General features: G+C 41.4%; 2 protein-coding genes across 2 annotated transcripts; both read right to left on the minus strand.

Moving 5' to 3' along the window:
- On the minus strand, nt 1-5495 carry ghdc (GH3 domain containing). The gene is made up of 11 exons (XM_074663261.1): nt 5285-5495; nt 4793-5083; nt 3635-3831; nt 3355-3549; nt 3104-3223; nt 2351-2648; nt 2025-2214; nt 1158-1229; nt 935-1068; nt 397-485; nt 1-309 (listed from the first exon to the last, which is right to left on the minus strand). The coding sequence occupies exons 1-11, from the start codon at nt 5367-5369 to the stop codon at nt 88-90; spliced, it is 1893 nt and encodes a 630-aa protein (XP_074519362.1). The 5' UTR covers nt 5370-5495; the 3' UTR covers nt 1-87.
- A 267-nt stretch (nt 5496-5762) lies between these two features.
- LOC141785406 (FERM domain-containing protein 6-like) lies at nt 5763-14548 on the minus strand. Its single transcript, XM_074663727.1, has 14 exons — nt 14303-14548; nt 12814-13004; nt 12597-12687; nt 12377-12456; nt 10416-10474; nt 10069-10291; nt 9838-9993; nt 9648-9713; nt 9470-9538; nt 7501-7672; nt 7064-7243; nt 6841-6972; nt 6728-6750; nt 5763-6640 (listed from the first exon to the last, which is right to left on the minus strand). Exons 1-14 carry the CDS (start codon nt 14376-14378, stop codon nt 6599-6601), a joined length of 1560 nt encoding a protein of 519 aa, XP_074519828.1. The 5' UTR covers nt 14379-14548; the 3' UTR covers nt 5763-6598.
- Nucleotides 14549-14987: the final 439 nt, after the last annotated feature.

Below are 14987 nucleotides of genomic sequence, written 5' to 3' on the forward strand. Positions count from 1 at the left end.
AGTTATCAGCCTACCCATGACTGGTTGATGAAACATGTTGAGCTTTCATTCATCGAGCGCTAACCACAGTCTGTTTCTGCGCAGCTTTCAGGACACAGTTTTTCCCAAGAGGAAGTCAGCGTACTCTTTCCTCCGCAGCACTCGGTGCATTTTAAAAGTGTTTGGGGAAGTGTTGGAGAAGGCCATCATGTGCTTACGAAGCTCCTTGAAGGCACCCTCCGCCACCAGCTGCACCCTCATTGGCCCGATGCTGCCTTTGATGCGGAAAGACTTATAAACCGGCGAGTCCTGCTGGAGACAGACGTCCAGCTGGAACAGAAACAGAGACACGAAGATGTGACGCCTGGGGAGGAATAAATCTGCGCACTGTCGTAGCTTCACATGGGATTTTCTGACCTTGTATCGTTGCTCCTCACTGAGGTTCCTCACACCCTTCAGCTCCAGGAAGACCTGGTAGTGAGGATCTGAGCCTCCTATTGAATCTCCTGTAACAATATGGAGGGGACAGGTTTATATCAGTCACACTGACTCATTCTCTTTTGATAAATGAGGGACAGTGATTTTTTTTTGTCAAGTCTCAGGAGTTTTTTATTCATTCTGCTCTTTTCATGCACTAACTCAATTTTGATCTCAATCTAATCTGCCTACTTTCTCTGTTTGTTTAATCCATAATCGTGCAAGTTTTCTAGAAGCTTACAGCAACAAAGGAGAAGCAGAGGGCTGTACAAAGTGAGTTTGTTTGAGCGCCCCCTAGTGGACTCATTGTTTCGCATTCATTACATCATATAAAGACCTGTGGAAGCACACAGGTAGTCACAGCATGACCCCTGATGAGCATGGTAAGTGTTGTCTCTTCAGTCTGACTATGAGATTTGACAGGCCGTCGCGGGTAGATCTGATGACCTGTCAGTGGAGTATCAGTGTAAAATCTTACCCATGATGCCACTCTCAGCACAGCAGTAGTCCACCAGCTGAGCTCCTGGCCACTGAGAAACCGCTTTCTTCAACGCATCAAGGAACAGAGCCTCTGAAACTTTTTCCCCTCGAACGCTCAACATCTGACCCCGTCTGTGAAAAGAAACAAGTAAGAAATGAGAAAGTTCAACATTCACTTTGATTTAGCATTAGATGAAATACCATGTGATGGCAAAATGTACCTGTACTGAAACTCAACAACAGGACACTGGTTGTGGAATCCAACAACTTTTATTATGTCTCCAATGCGATACCTGAAACACAGCGACCAAAAGTCGTTGATGCAACAGCTGCATAAACAAAAACCTCCTTCACTGTCTGTTGGAGTCTAGAGATTAAAGAAGGACATCACCAAATATGAGATGTTAACCATTTTATTTCTATTAAAGTGTTACTCTGGGATGGAACAGGTTGGGTCCCATCACAAGGTTTAGGGCAGAAATTTCCCCTACAGCAGTGATTTTGTGCAGCAGAAGCCCAGAGCACACACACCACACACCCCCTCCCTGCTCCTCAGACGGTTTCCTCTACACTGATACACTAAGCGGCGAACGCCTCAGCCAGCTGTGGCTCTGCAGCGGAGGTAGCGCCGTTTTACGACATGATGAGAACTAGAGCCTTATTTAGCGGTGTTTTTGTGTGAAAGTAACGCGCTGAAAATTCTCTAAATAAAGCCTGAATGCAGACAGATATCAGATTTTTTCGGTGGGAGTCTGTTTATTTGTGTTTTTGTTAAAATATGCCCCGTCTGAGTGCAGTGGAAACCGGCAGAGGAGCAGGGAGGGGGTGTTTGGTGCGAGCGCTCTGGGCTTCTGCTGCACAAAATCACTGCTGTAGGGGTCATTTCTGCCCTAAACCTTGTGATGGGAGCCAACTTGTTCCATCCCGGAGTATCACTTAAAGTCCGGTAACATTGAGAAAAACTTTATCCTTAAGGACGCAGTCACACTGGCAATCCATACCGCTAGCATCACACTTCAACTCTAAAATCCAGTTTGTTTGGCTGGTGTGACTGCGCCCTCAGATCTTTTGTAGGGTGTCAACCTGACCTGAAGAGTCCTGAAGCATTGGTGACAACCAGCTCATAGCTCTGACCCTCCTTCACTTCCTCCATCAGCAGAGTGGGAGGCGTCTCATCCTCCAGGCTGCTCTCCGGTAGGAACTCACAGAACATTGAGCGAGGACACAGCAGGTAGCGTCTGTTTGGCTCCTCAGGCCACAGGTTCACCCCGATCAGACCTGCAGGGGCACAAAAACACATCCAGAGCTTACACTGAGCTAGTCACAGTAATAACTACGTACTGTCATTCAGAACGTCAGCTGAGCCATACATCAAGTACCAGGGTTTCAGACTCACTGTATCAGGGGTTCATACCTTCAGTAGCAGCATAAAATGGCGAATAGAAAGGCACTCCCTTGCAGTAGTGCTCTCTCAACATGTCCCCATAGATCTGATTGGACCCTGAATCAACAGCCAGCACCAGGTGGAGGTGAGGCCACAGGCGTTTAGCAATCCCACAGAAGCCCTCCTGGAAGTGGGCCCGCAGCTGAGCAGCCCGCTGTGGGTCTGGCTTCACCAGAGCCTCGAGTCTCGACCTCACTTTGGGCTCCAGAGCCAGAGCAGCGCTGATCGTTCCCTGCTCAATGTCTGCCACAAGCTCCTGCCAGCGATCCTGTGGGACGGAGGGAAGATCAACTGCTTGGAAATTACTTTTCCAATCTTAGGTTCATTATACTAATTGGGCTGGCACCAGATTACTGATTTTTAATCCCTTTTCACTGAGAGGAAGTGCTGCACGATTTGGGGAAAAGGTGCGATTTGCGATTAGGTGGACAATATTGCGATTGCGATTGTGCTTGCGATTTAATAAAAAAAGTTGTGTCATGATGAGTCTACAGACTTGCTTGGTTATCATGGAGAAAAATCTGAATTGCATGTGCTGACATTGCGATTGCGATTGTGATAATCGTGCAGCCCTACTCAGAGGTGGACACAGCTTGATATGCACAAAGGATGAGACTATTAAGGAGGTCACTTTTTATGATAAGATTCATAACATTTTCAATGTCAGGCAAATATTTAAAAAAGAGGTAAACAAACTTAACCATGATATTAGCTTCGCTGTACCTGTAACGCACTGAAAGCATAGAAGACTGTGGAGGCAAAGTTGGACTCCAGCGTCCCCACACTGCTGTCTTTGAGAGCAAACAGGAGATGCAGGTACAGGGTGTCCTTCTCACTGGGAACCTGAAATACATCAAACACAGAAATCTTTCATTACACTTAAATTAAATAGATGTTAAGGAAACTGACAGAAGTTGAATCTTGCATTTCACACCTGTCAGTCAGAGCTGACACAGCAAAGAGATCAGTTGTACCTCAAAAGCAGGTGCTGGGGTGGTGTAGAGGTTGAGCATGTGGCGGGAGGAGGCTGGGGTGGAGGAGTTTGGTCCGATCGGAATACCAGCCTCAGACTGACGAAAAGTGGGAGTGTAGAAGAACTTGGTGGTGCGCTGGAGGCTGTCAGTCGCAGGAAATACTCTCTTCATCGCCTCCAAACAGACAGCTACTCCCTGGTCGAGGACACAAACCGCTAACGTGATGAAAGCAGCTCTATATCACAGCCAGAGACAAACTAACAGTCTACTCTAGCTTCACCTGCAGGAAGAACTCAGTGTTGGTGTCTTTGGTGCTGAGCAGCATGGCGCTGGAGCCTGATGTCCCTGAGGTCATGGCAAGGATGAGCGGTTTCTCAGCGATGATCACGTTCTCCTCTCCTGCTGCGATGCGCCTGATGAGATCACGGTAGTGTTCATATGTAGTGATGGGGTGGCGAGCGCGGAATACCTTACTGTCTAAGAGAAACACAAGACAAGTTCAATGTCAACTGCAACTCTGAGAGAGACTTGACACAATGTCATTCCATTAGTTAACAATTAGAACAAAAAATGTTTCATAACACATGTTGAAAAATGGGATTTCCACTTTTTGAAAAGTCTGACACACAGCCAATACAATTAGTTATTTGTTTTCTGTTAAAAACACTGAATGTGAGATTATTTTTAACAGGAGACTTCTGAGCCACTGAAAAATATAAACAAAGGATTAGTTGACTAAAATCTGTGTATGGGTGGAGGTAATGTATCGACCTGCACTGCAAAAACTGAAATCTGTTTTTGTCTTATTTTACGTAAAAATGTTTTGTAATATTTGACATGAGCCATATTTAACTGTTCGGTCCAAAAAATGTCTTGTTTCAAGATTTTAAAGACAAAAATAAGCTCTGAATTGCTTCTAACAACTAAAAAAAATCTGCCAATGAAACAAGAAAAATTTGCTTGAGAATTTGCTTAAAACTAGAAAAATGTCTCAATACAAGTAACTTCTCTCTTGTTCCAGTGGCAGTTTAAAAAAAAATGTTACAAGTAATTCAGACCTGATTTTTGTCTTTAAATAACTTGAATTAGACATTTTTTTGGACTGGCTCATATTAAGTCTACAAAGACATTTTCTGCTGAAAATAAGACAAAACATGTGATAAGATTTCAGTTTTTTCAGTGTGAGACAGCTAGATAAAGTTGAGAAAAATACAAACTATTGTATTACTGTATATTTGGGTTATATTGTAGGAATACATGGAAATGGCACTCCTGTCATGCTTACAGAGATGATTACATACACAATACTTAACGTTACATCACGGCGGCTCAGAGGACAAACCACAGCAGATTTTCTAACACTCTCTGGTCTTTATCTGGCAAAACAATGCAGCTAAATAACAAGTAATAAACAAAACATGCACTTAGGTTTCCTCACCTGCCATTGAGCTGAAGTCGTACTCTCTTCCATAACATGTGTTAGCATTTTTACGCAGGCGCTTCAGCAGCGTCTCCTCTTGAACCTGCTTCACATTCAGAGTGTCGGCTTCAAGTTTCCGTCTCTGCCGCCTGCCCAGCCAGCCCACACCCTTCACCGCCAGATACTGACTGAGCAGACTGCCAAAAGTCCGGTTTTCACCCTTCATCTTCGAGCTTATGTCCCTCCATAAGAGTGCCATCCCGGCTAGAGAGCACACACCGAGGACAGCGGGCACAGGGGGCGGCATCGCTATGTGGGGAGCAGTCGGTGTTACACAAGATACATAAAGCGGAAATACCCCGGACGAGGGCGCTGTTAGTCAACTTTACACTGTTAACTGTTCCAGTTGAAGTTCAGGAAGCTACACGTGTACTCTTATTCTTCAGGCTTACATTACAGAGACCCTAACTCAAATTTAACACTCAGCTTCTTTATATTAAATCAACTTACCCAAGTTCTGACCAATGACGGCGACAGCTGCAGATACAACCGCAATACAAAGCGGTACGGTGAATCGAAACAAAGAAAAAGCCATTGTCAGCTCACAATGTGACCTTATTTGTAAAAGAAGTTGAGTTCTCACATGAGGAATAATGTTTTAAATGCGTTTTTGTGGCACCTGATGAGCCTAGACTTTTATTTTCGTTACGTCTGAGTTACTTCCGTGTTTGGTCACAGCTGGACGCGCTGATTGGCTGTCTACATGACGACACAGCTCTGTCCAAAATGCACGTTCATAAAATAAATAAATAAATGAAGCCCAAAGCATGCATTTATTTTTATAAAATCAAAATGTGTATATGTTATATCTAAAAGTTACTTCATTTAAGTACAGTGCAAACATTATTTTTTAAAATTCAACATTTTTTATTGTTTTTTTTTTTTCAACATGGCATCACAAAACAAACCCACTTTCCTATATCCCACATAGATCATGCATTTAACATACAAAGTGAGGCACACAGACTTGAACAACAAAATAGCAATGAAATAAAACAACAAAAAGCAACTGAAAGTAAAATAAAGTAATAACCAAAATGTAATTAGATAATACATCTGTCCATAAAATAAATCAAACTACTAAATTGACCTCCTAATGTACAGACCCTGAAGCCAAGCAGTGAAAGAGCCCCATGTAAGCATATATTGATCAAGCTTGTCCAACAGAAAATGTGTTGCTTTCTCATGAGCTGTTTAAGCCACAGTTGTGGCCCATACTGCATAAGCAGTCTCAGCAGTATCCTTTTAGCTGTGGCAAGAGCCAAGACAATCTTTGTTTTTTTCCGAAAGAGGACAAGCCACAGTCTTTAAGTTCTGTTGTCGAACCAAAAGTAGCCAGTTTAGCAGCGTTAGAGTTCCCTTTTCTCATAAATTACTTGTTGTACATCCCACCAATCTTTAATTGCAGAGCATGTCCAGAGGAAATGAAAAATAGAGGTGCTACCTCCTCGCATATCCAGCAAGAGTCAGTAGGTATTAGTTTCCACATGTGTAATTGTCTAACATTTTTTTAATGGAGGCAGATCCTTTTTAATTGATTCAGTTCTACAACCGTTTTATTCTTTCTCAGTATGTTAAAGCCACGTGTTTGAGCTGCCACTACACCAGGGACGTACAGCAATTATTGCATAATTTATTTTATATACATGCACATTTTATCAGGTATGTGATTCTAATTTAAAAAGTGATATGATCACCTGAGCTGTTACATTTATCCTAGTCTGCAGATCATAATGAAGCCTGTGTTTTGCCTCCGGCGGAACATTAGTCCACAGAAACACCTTCATCAGCTCTCCTCCTCAGAACCTGCACAGAGATCAGAGAAAGCACTAAAACCTTTGATGCAGGACGAGGCTGGAAGTGATCAATCAAAGGAAACTGCACTCTGCTCACCTGTTTCACTTCCATGGTAACAGCTGAAAATGGAAGCAGGGATACAATTAGAGACTGAGAGTAATTTTAAATTCTTTAAATTTAATTTTTAATGTTTTTTTTTGTGGACCAACCTGCCCAGTGAGGAGATGGGAGCAATGAAGGTGCAGATATAGAAACACAAGGGTGCAGCTCAGCCAGCCACAACACCTCAGCTGGGTCATCAACAATTAACTCCTCTGGGTCGTCCACACACATCTCAAACTCTGCCAAAACATCAACACCAACAGTAAAATGATACTTGAAGGCTGTTAAATGAGTCAGTTTTATAAACGTTATGGAACATGCTTTTTTCACCTATGTATGATACTTCCTCTTCCTCCTTTTCTTCTTCTTCTTCTTGGCTGGACCTGGCTGCAGCTGTTACAGCTGCAAAGCTGCAGCCAGTCAAGCAGGACGTGAAACTGTTGTTGCATTGAAGTCGCTTTGCTAGGCGTGCTGTGTCACAGATGTAGGCCTCTTTGTAGAGCTCACAAGCTGCAGAGGAACAGAGCAAAGGAAAATGACGTCTTTGAGCAAGAAGTTTGAGATGTCATCATTTTTTGGCACGAGATAGAAATGAAGCCTGAAGACAAGATACTTTAGTTTCATCAGCTGATTTAGAATCTTCTCTTGGTGCCACCCTTGGTTTTATGGGGACATTTTTGTTTTATCAGCATGTCAGTAATTAAGTGTAAATATGTGGAAATTACAACACTCTAACAAAGGAGTAACTTGAAGCTGAGGCAGCACACCCTGCTTGTTTTCCAGCTGGATGTAGCTGAGTGCGTCTCTGGTGCTGATGTGGAAACTGTGACTGTCACTGAGGTGCTTCAGGATGTGTTTGGAGTGGAAGGCAGAGGGAGTGTAGTAAACCAGCTTTGGGAGACACAGAGAGCCCACAGCAGAGATTTCAAACCTGCAGCCCTGAAGAGAGTGACAGAGAGAGAAAGGGACATGAAATACATGAATTTAAAAAAAGTGTCTGACGAGGTAACAGGAGCCTTTACTTAAAGGGGTGTAATGCTTTCCCAGTGCTGGATGGATGGGTGCTAATCATGTAGATTTGCTACATATTCACCTGTAGTAGTAATCCCTGAACCTGTTTGAAAACTGCTAAAATGGTCTGTTAAAAAAAAAAAAAAACATGAGATCTTCACGAGATACTCTAAATATCCTGTTGAAGTAATGAAATCATAGTATAAAGATCTCCCTAGAAAAAGTGACAAACTAACTTAGACAAACCTCCAGAAGGCGTGTTAGAGCCCGAAATGTAACAACGGGAAATGTAACAATAACCCAAAATGTAATTAAAAAAAAAAAAAAGAAATAAAACCCAAAAAGTAATAACTGACCCAAAATATAACAAAAGTGCTGAGCTCCAAATGCAATTAAGAAGAAAGAAAGAAAGAAAAACCCAAAATGAAATGACTTACATTTTGAGTCAGTTATTACATTTTTTTTTTCAAATATATTTCAGGCTCTGCACTTTTGCTACATCGTTATGGACAAATTATTACATTTAGGATTTTATTACATTTTTGGTTGTTGCATTTCAGGCTCTAGCAGGGCTGACCAATCAGAGGGAAGGGGGGTTTGTGGCGTAGGCATTCTTAGGGTGTGGTCGTACTAGCCATCCAAACCGTGTCATACTCAAGCACGTTTGCTTCCCCTACAGTGCCACTCCCTCCCAGGCCAGTACAGTCCATGATTACACTACCCCAATATGAACCAGACTTAAGGCACACGCATGGCCCACCTACGTCATCATGAAGCATGATTTCATCAGAGTCAGTGAGACACAAAGAGCACTGCTACAACTTTAGGAACTTTTGGCTTAGGTTAAGTTGTTTTGGCCTGACCCAGCCCTCTAACACCCCCTCTTGTGTTAAAAATTGTTTCAAGAGGAGTGGTCGTAGTGAGGGCTAAGGTGTGCTAGGGTACAGTTGGAGTGGCCTGTATGACTGCACTCTTAGGACGCGGTCACACTGGCCAACCGTGCCGTGCCTAAGCACGCTTCAGCTCTAAAGCACGTTTGAAATGGCCAGTGTGACCGCAACTGTGCCGTGCTCAAGCACGATTCCCTTCCCTGCTTCGGCACGCTTCAAAGAGGTGGGCTTCGGCACAGTTTACTTCATGCATGAGCACAAGCACGTGGCCAGCGCGTGCGATTCACAACATATGATCACCGCAAGCGCATCTCTCAACAATCATTTTAAACAAAGCGGGGGTGTTGGAGGGCTGTGTCGGGCCAAAACAACTTAATATAAGTCCAAAAGTCTCTAAAATTGTAGCAGTGCTCTCTGTGTCTCATTGTGCTGACTCTGATGAGATCACACTTCATGTAAACAGAAGCTTCATGATGATGTATGCAAGCCGTGCGCGTATGTGGTACCCGCTAAAGTCTGGTTCATATAGGGGTAGTGTGACCGCCGGCCGTACTCTCCAGCTGGGGAACAGCTCTGCAGGGGGGCAATTGTGCATGAGCATGACACAGTTTGGATGGCCAGTGTGACCGCGTCCTTAAAGAGACAGCAGCCAAAATGAAGCATTTCGGAATCAAGGGTCATCTAAAACACAAGTGTGAGGAATTTTTTTTGAGCCTCAAATCATGTAAAGCTACTACACCAAAGGGATAGTATAAAGCAAAATTTAAAAAAAAGGAAAAAAAAATCACAATACCCCCTCTTTAAAAGCTTAAGCAGTAATGAATTTCAGGCCAACCTGAAAGGTGAGGCGGTCAATATCAGTCCAGAATAAAACATACAGTAAACACAGCTTTCCTTCCACTTCCTGAGGAGACAAACAACAACTTAATGTTCATGACACATAGACACATGTAGCGTGCTTCAATCTAAAGTCAGAACTTTGTCGTTTTCTTTTGTGACCGTGGGTAACTCACCTCATAAATCTGGACTCCTCTCAGTTCAACTCCAAGGTGGACTGGACTTCTTAGCTGTTTTTTCTCCTGTACAGGAAAAAAGACGCATGTTTCAGGGAGCAAAAGTAGCAGGGGTGAGCATCTAAGACAGAACCCAGGCTTAGGATGCAAACGTTGTTTGTTTCAGGCACTGAGTGTGTGAGTGACTGACCTGTCTCATCCTGTAGAAGGTGACAGCTCCATCACGCAGACCGTTGGCCTCTTTTATAAACTGCAGGATGGCTTGGCGATGGGACAGACCTCTCAGCTCCATGTGTAGCACAGGCCCATGCTGCAGCAGGAAGTCTCGTCCACGGCGCTTTATCAGCTGAGGAGGAATCACGCATATAATACAAACATGTAAAAGTCCTGTGATTCTACCATGACTTTCTTCCTCTGTTACCCAGGAGGGGAAGTAATCCTCAGGCAGGAAGTAACATTTTCTTTGTCGTCCGTCATCATCCCCCTCTTCTACATCTTCATCCTCTCTCTGCTCCAGGTCTCCAAGGTCAGATTGGAGAGCAGAAGCTGCAAGCTGGAAGAACAGAGCTTCCTGAAGGCGACTCTGTGAGCCCAGCACCTTCTGCCTCAGCTCAGCGTAGTAGAGCTGCTGCACTTTGCTGCTGCTGCAAGACACAAATCAGACACAGACACAATCAAAGAGAGCATGTTTTATAACCACTTTGGAGTTTCAGGACATTTGTGGTCTTTGAATGTGTTGATATGGTCACATGATTTTAAATAACTTACAATATCAGCAGCCCATTCTCCACGTAATACTGCACTCTCAGAAACAGGATGAATGGGACCTGATTATAGAGGCAAAGAAAAGTTATTATTGACTTTTAACTTTGCTTATCAGTTTAAACTGACAACACAGATAGAAAATACAGAATCATTCAAATTCAAATTCAATTATCTTTATAACCATGAAGGTTTTGTTTTCCTCATTCCAGAAACATGTTTCCAAAGCTAGTGTTCAAATAAAAAAATATAAAAAAAAACCTTTTAGCAATCCAACACATATTAAGAGCATGAAAAATAATCACATCAGTAAAAAATTAAATAAAATAAAATAAGAACAAAAAATAAACTAACAATGACCTACATTTACAAAGTCAGTGATGGTTTCTGTTCCCTAATAAAACCTTGTTAACTGTCTATGACAGAAGCCTAACTCTGGGACCAGCTGTCACATTTTGGGCTGACAGCTGAACAGTCGTGCTCTCTTCACCCAGAATCTTCTGGATCTGCTCCTCTTCAGGGAGATGAAGAAATCCAGGGCTTGAAATTATACATTTGAGTAATATTTGTCTAATTTGGACAGATGATAAGGAATTAATCTCATTTTCTACCTGTCCTGGTTTCTGTACCGCCCAGTTTTTACAGCCAGTTTCTGAACAGAGAGTCTGTATTTAGTGAGTGAGTCTCTTTAAGGGCTTCTTAATAACAGTTGAATAACCTGCAGAGTTAAATTCTGTCTCTAATAAATTATAACATTCTAATTTGTTGATGAACTGAATTTCCAGCTTCCACTGATGGTAAAATCTGTCCTTATTATTGTGCTCTAATATCTGTCAATGGGGGTTTGTAATGACTTTCCTGTAGTGTGGTGTTTTCCTCTGGGTTCAGAGCTCTGAATCTGGGTGTTCTAGATAACCTCTGTGTTTGTACGAGTCTGGCTCAGACTCTATCAGGTGGTTGGTAAATCTAATGCTGCTCTTTTTGATTGGAGTCAGCAGGGGGAATCGTACTGTGGCCGGTAGGTGTCAGCCGATTTGCAAAAGCAACAACACAAACGCAACAGCTACAACACAACAGAGGTGCAGCCACAATGGAAGTTAAGGAGAAAAGTTGTGAAGTAAGTAAATTTTTGTTTTCTTTTTTTTTTTTTTACCTTCAGCTATGACAAATATAGCTTTAATGCTAACATTATTGGTTCATAAAGCTAAATATAAGATGACCTTTTTTTCCACTAAATATAAAGATAAATGTTCTATGAAGGATATTACAAGGTGAGACCCCTATGAAGCCTTTTTTTTTATCATAGCTAAAATTAAAAAAGAAAATAATTTACTTATTTTTGCATTTGTGTTGTGGCTTTTGCAAATGGTCTGACACCCACTGGCCACCGTAGAATCGGCCCAGCTCTGCTCTGCAGTCTTGGTTGGGACAGTTTCTGTGGACTCTTCAAATGTTCTTACAAACTCAACGAGAACCTTTTCTACTAGATTTGAGTTCCAGAGTTCTGCTTTAATTAAAAGATCCAGACTTTACTTTCATACTGAAGGATCGGCTCCAACACACTCTGAAAAGTCTTTATTCAGATTTTAATGGGGAGTTACATTTAGACAATGTCCTTCTTACAGAGTAATAAGCTCTCTATTGGCCAACGAACTCAAGGCCTTATCAAAACATCCTGAGGCAGTAATAACCAGGCCATACATGTACTCCAAATGATGTTTGTTAGTCTGATTCCTGGCTATTTTTTGGAATATCATCACTTTAGTTTTGTCCTGATTAACGTTGATACTCCAGTTTTACAGTAATCATGGAGGATGTTCAGGAGCTCTTAAAGTCCTTGTTCTGTTTGAGATAACATCAGTAAGTCATCTGCATAAAAAGACATTTCACCTTTTTCCCCACAAATTAAATCTTCTCCCAAACCAAGATGTCAGCCTTAAAACACATCATATGTTAGCTCAGCTTACCATCAAAGATCCTTGGTTCCATGTTTTGCCAAAGCACTTGCTCAGCTTTTGGTCCAGATCAATGAAGAGGTATTCATTATCTGAGGATTGAAAGTCAAGCATCAACAGTGGTAACACAGGAAACCAGAGCCTCATGTACGCGCCTCATTAAGGAGCCTCCTCTCAGAGTAAATGAATAGAAAACATTTTCTCATCCACTCCCACACGTTCACTGACTGACCTCTGAGAACAGCCAGACCCAACACCTGGAGCTCACTGACGCCGAGCTGCTTCAAGACACTTTTCAACACTTCACGGCCTCTGGCTGTCACCTGAAAAATTACATTTAGGGTTCTCTGCATGGAGACTCTTAAAATCTGCAATCAGCATTCCATGATTTTAGACAATTATTCAACAAAACACATTATTAACAAGACATGATACTGACGAACACTCACTCTGATGGTACAGTCCAGATGCTCCTTGTTGGGCAGGAGGACGCACACTTGTCGACTCTGTCTCGTCCTCATGGTCAGTGGAGCTTCTGTTTGCCTCTGAGCTTCATTTATCCTCCTCCTCCTTCCGTCCTCCCTCAGGTTAACCACAACAAGACAGCCTTCCTCCTTAAAGCTCCTGGGAGGATCTTCAGCTGTTAATGAAAATAACACTGACACTTTTAAAATGACCTGCAAAGCTATCAAGACAACCAGACACAAGATTTCTGACATTTTCTTCAGTTTTTTCACTTTCTGTTTGATGAATGCAGGTAAGGAATCAAATGTTGAAGAAGGCTCTTATACACATTTGCTTTCATTTGGCCTTGTAGCTGTATTAGAGGCCAAACTCCAGTTGCACAAAACACTCCCAATACCACAACACCTCCTCCACCTTTCACTGACTTCTTCACACACTTTGGCTTCAGTCTTTCCCAAGTTTCACCACAAACACAATACTTTCCATGAGACCCAAACAAACGAAACTTGCTTTTATCACCGAAGTGAACTTTGGACCAGTTTTCTGAAGTCTTCTGTTCTTCATATTCCTCAGCAAAGGTTAGTCTGTATCAGGGGTCTGCAACCTTTACTTTCATAGGAGCCATTTGGCCTCAGCTCAGTTAGATAAAGTTACTCCAGAGCCACAAAATCTACTTTATCTTCACAATGGAGACAATGAAGTGTATAAAAACTCCATACATAGTAAGAATCTGGTGAAAAATTATCTAAATGAAAAGGGTTTTTTCTTGTTGTTGTTTTTATTGAATTGTACATGTGACGTCTTAGTATTTTTTTTATTTTCAATGAATTTGCAAATAAAAAAAGTTAATGAAAAGATTCAGATCATTACTTTGCAAAATTAAAGACGTTTCAAGGAGTTACATATTTTTTAAAAAATGTTGAAATTTGGAAAATTTGCCAAAATTTCAATAAATTCCAAAAAATAAAGTAAAAGAAAATAAGTAATTTCAAAGATTTACTACAATTAGATTTTTTTTTAATGTATTTTTTTAAAGGAATTTAAATAATTTGCAAAAAATTCAAAAATTTTCATTGGCTTTAAAAATATTTAATTTTTTCTGAATTCAAAAAAAAAGAAAAAAGAAAATGAAATTCAAAAAATTGAAAAAACCCAAATCCCCCCCAAAATTGACAGTTTACTGCAATAGGTGATGCATATGATTTAGTTCAACAAATTAACACATTTTTTTTTAGTATCAATGTCTTTAATCATCAATATCCTCTGTAAGAAAAACAAATTTTTTTTATTTAAATATGTTTTTAAAGCTACAAGGAGCCACTGCAAATGAGTCAAAGAGCTGCATGAGGCTCGGAGCTACAGGTTGGAGACCCTTGATTCTTTCTGCTAATGTCAGGTTTGGTCACTACAGAGTGGGCTTCAGTCTAAATGCTTTTAAACGTTGAGAAACTGTATGATGAGACAGAGTCTTACCCTGTTGGGCACTGAACTGGTGAGCTAATCCAGCTGCAGTGTTGGACTGATTGTCCAGTGAGGCTCTCCGTATCATCCTGTCCTCTCTTTCAGTCGTCTTCTGGGGACAGCCGGCCTTCTTGGTGGACTTCAGTGAATTTGTGACTTTGTAAAGATGTAATCAGAGTCAGAATCAGTTTTTATAAGATACTATCAAGTAAAAACAGAATTTCCCATGATGTTCTGCTATATGACTCCTTGATGCATGTTTTTGTCGCTAACCAGAGGAAGGTGGTCAATACAGGTAAGGTTTGCTTATAGGTAGATAGTATAGCATTAATGCAGGAAATTCAAAAAATAAATTTTAAAAACTCCTGTTTTTATGAGTTATGTCGTAAAATTAGGAGGTTTTTTTTTCTTTATTTCTGGGTGACTGCAATAAGCCGCCGTAAATTATATGTTAAAGCGTTTTGGCTTAAAAGTATATTTTGAAAAAAAAAATGCATATCATGTAAAACTCTGTGATGCACCTGTTAATTGAGTGTTATCACCCTTTGACAGGTGCACCCATCAGGGATGGTTATATCTGCAGGGCAGAGATGTTGTCTGATGTGTCAGATGAAGGTACAAACGTTACACCAGTTAAGATTTTAGAACTTTAGAAACTGATCCGCTGGGTTTCCAAATGCTAATGTGAAATTAGGAG

Source organism: Halichoeres trimaculatus, unplaced genomic scaffold (assembly GCF_033239565.1).
Source record: "Halichoeres trimaculatus isolate MK-OKI-2021-1 unplaced genomic scaffold, fHalTri1.1 fHalTri1_scaffold_23, whole genome shotgun sequence".
NCBI classification, from domain to species: Eukaryota; Metazoa; Chordata; class Actinopteri; order Labriformes; family Labridae; genus Halichoeres; species Halichoeres trimaculatus.

What these genes read in the sequence shown, in the direction of transcription:
- ghdc (XM_074663261.1), bottom strand. Translation starts at nt 5,369, where the DNA reads ATGGCTTTTTCTTTGTTTCGATTCACCGTACCGCTTTGTATTGCGGTT. An exon ending in CGACTTCAGCTCAATGGCAG is followed by an intron (nt 3,832 to 4,792) that starts GTGAGGAAACCT and finishes TGTTTCTCTTAG; the next exon opens with ACAGTAAGGTATTCCGCGCT. An exon ending in ATTTTATGCTGCTACTGAAG is followed by an intron (nt 2,215 to 2,350) that starts GTATGAACCCCT and finishes GTGCCCCTGCAG; the next exon opens with GTCTGATCGGGGTGAACCTG.
- LOC141785406 (XM_074663727.1), bottom strand. Translation starts at nt 14,378, where the DNA reads ATGATACGGAGAGCCTCACTGGACAATCAGTCCAACACTGCAGCTGGA. An exon ending in TTGACCGCCTCACCTTTCAG is followed by an intron (nt 7,673 to 9,469) that starts GTTGGCCTGAAA and finishes CACTCTCTTCAG; the next exon opens with GGCTGCAGGTTTGAAATCTC. An exon ending in AGAGGAAGTATCATACATAG is followed by an intron (nt 6,973 to 7,063) that starts GTGAAAAAAGCA and finishes ATGTTTTGGCAG; the next exon opens with AGTTTGAGATGTGTGTGGAC.